Source organism: Penaeus japonicus, unplaced genomic scaffold, assembly GCF_977035675.1.
Source record: "Penaeus japonicus unplaced genomic scaffold, GWHDUDI00000001_assembly GWHDUDI00000041, whole genome shotgun sequence".
NCBI classification, from domain to species: domain Eukaryota; kingdom Metazoa; phylum Arthropoda; class Malacostraca; order Decapoda; family Penaeidae; genus Penaeus; species Penaeus japonicus.
This window is the reverse complement of record NW_028234443.1, coordinates 9,103,438-9,105,911: the sequence shown is the minus strand read 5'-3', so window position 1 is coordinate 9,105,911 and position 2,474 is coordinate 9,103,438. Positions and strand designations below refer to the sequence as shown.

The window sequence follows — 2,474 nt, the reverse complement described above, 5'->3', positions numbered from 1 at the left end:
TCTGTGCTTGTGTTTGCATATACAAACACATAAGTTATACAGCAGTGTCTCCAATGCTGCACTTCCTCTTATCCATATTACACACCCTATGCATTCATGATTTCTCGAAGCTGAATTCAATGTTGAAATTCAAACATTCCAACCTGTATAACTTATAAATCCACGGAGAATCGCCATGGCTAGTTTATCGGTAAAAATACGATATTCTAGATATGCCAAATTGATGCACGATGTATGAGAGAGGGAGAGAGAGGGGATAGGAGAGACAGAGATAGAGTGTGAGAGATAATGATTATGAATGTTAGTAATAATGATAATGGTGAGGGTAAGGATAATGATGATAATGATAAGAATGTTAGTAATAATGCTGGTGGTGAGGGTAATGATAATGATGATAATGATAATAAAGTTGATAATATGATATCATTGGTAATAGTAGTAATAATAATGATGATAATGATAACAATGATGGCGATAATGAGGAAAACAATGAGGATGATGCCATCTTTAAGAATTAATGATGATTATGATAATGGTTATAGTATAAATACGTAAGAATGATAATCGTGATGATAATACTAATAACCATAAGCCTTCTTCTGCAATATTTTTCAGTGCAAGAAATGATTCCTTCAACAGCACACACACACACACACACACACACACACACACACACACACATCCGTATAATTGTACATATGCATTTCGCATTTATAAAAAAATCTCCTACCCCCTTTTGCTCTTTGTTAGAAAGGCTATTGAATGTTGCAGTTGCCGGCAAAATTTGCAAGAATATTCACCACTTCTAGCAAAACATTTTGCGCGTCTGGGCTCCGTTTCTTATCAACATCTCCCTCTCTGAATTCTGTTTATCAGAAAGAACCAAGCCGAACAAGACAGGGCGGAAAGAGTCGAAATCCCACTTTGAGGAAATCCCAAGAGATCTTTTCGGGTTTTCCACTTTCCCTGTCCTCCTCCCTGTACGCTTTCCTCCATCTTCTCTTTCCCTTGCTCCTCTTCCTCTTCCTACATCTCCTTCTCCTCCTCTTGCTCCTCTTCCTCTTCCTATATCTCCTCCTCCTCTTCCTGCTCCTCCATCTCCTCCTTCTCCTCCTGCTCCTGCTCCTCTTCCTCCTCCTCCTACTCCTGCTGCTCCTCCTCCTCCTGCTCTTCCTTTTCTTCCTCCTCACTTTCTACCTTTGCTCTCCTCTCATTTCTGCCTTCCTCCTCCTCCTCCCCCTTCTCCGATACTTCCAACGTCTTCCTGCATCTTCTTATCACCCTTCTTCCTTCTCCCCATCTCCTCCTCCCGTCCTTTCTCCTTCTCTCCATCTGCTCCTCCCCTCCTTTCGTCCTTCCTCCTTCTCTCCATTTGCTCCTCTCCTCCTTCCATCCTTCCATCTTCTCCCCAAATCCCCTCCGCTCTTCTCATCCTATCAGCTTCTCTCTACCTCGCCCCTCCTTCTCACCCTTCCTCCTTCTTCCCATCTCCGTTGTCCCTGCCATCTTTCTCCCTCTCCCTCTCTTTACACAGGCTGCTAAATGCTTCTGAAAAATGCTTTTGCCAATCTCTAGACATCCCTCCTTCCTTTCCCCTCCCCTGCCCCCATTATATCATTTCCTTCCCTCTTTCCCCTCAAATCTTTTTCTTATCTTTCTCCTTGCCCTTACACCACCCCTCCGGCCCCCTCACCTCTGCCCTTCACTAACCATATCCACCAATTCCTTTCCCCTTGTCCTCTAACTGATGTATATCCCCTCATCCACCCCGTTTCGCCTCATCCACCCATTTTCCCAGTCACATACCCGTTTCTCCTCACTCACCTACTTTCCTCTCACCAACCATTTTCCCCTCATTCACCACTTTCCCTCACCCATCCACTTTCACCTCACCCATCCACTTTCCAAACCCGTTTCTCCTCACTCACCTACTTTCCCCTCACCAACCATTTTCCCCTCATTCACCACTTTTCCTCACCCATCCACTTTCACCTCACCCATCCACTTTCCAAACCCGTTTCTCCTCACCCATCCCATCTCCCATCACTCATCCCGTTTCCTCTTTTCTCTTTTTTACCCGCCCCTTTCCCCTCACCTATTCCCTTTCCCCATCACCCTCCCCTTTCATTTCACCATCCTCTTTCCCCTCACCTATTCCATTTCCCCTCACCCATCCTCTCCCCCACCCATCCCCTCTCATCTTACCTATCCCTTTCCCCTACCCATCCTTTTTCCTCTCACCCACCCCGTGTCCCCTCACCCCTCCCCTCTCCCCAGACCATCCCCCGTCCCCTCACTTCCCAACGGGGAAAAGATTTGCCACTCCAACAGACCCGCTTTGCTGATCCGCCCGCGAACGCCGAACGCCCACCGACCGACAAAAGCAGAGCTCGGGCGAGGGGAGGTGAGGGGAGAGGCAGAGAGAGAGAGAGAGAGCGGGAAAAGAATGAGAGAGGGAGAGAGGTGGATAGAGA

At 46.8% G+C, this 2,474-nt stretch overlaps 1 protein-coding gene across 1 annotated transcript in view; it reads right to left on the bottom strand.

Moving 5' to 3' along the window:
* LOC147466776 (cell adhesion molecule Dscam2-like) overlaps positions 1-1,713 on the bottom strand; it is a 36,111-nt gene extending 34,398 nt beyond the window's left edge. Inside the window, exon 1 of the mRNA XM_086534417.1 lies at positions 1,694-1,713. Within this exon, the coding sequence (XP_086390543.1) occupies positions 1,694-1,713 (20 nt within the window). The remainder of the gene's footprint in view (positions 1-1,693) is intronic.
* Between the last annotated feature and the right edge of the window lie 761 nt (positions 1,714-2,474).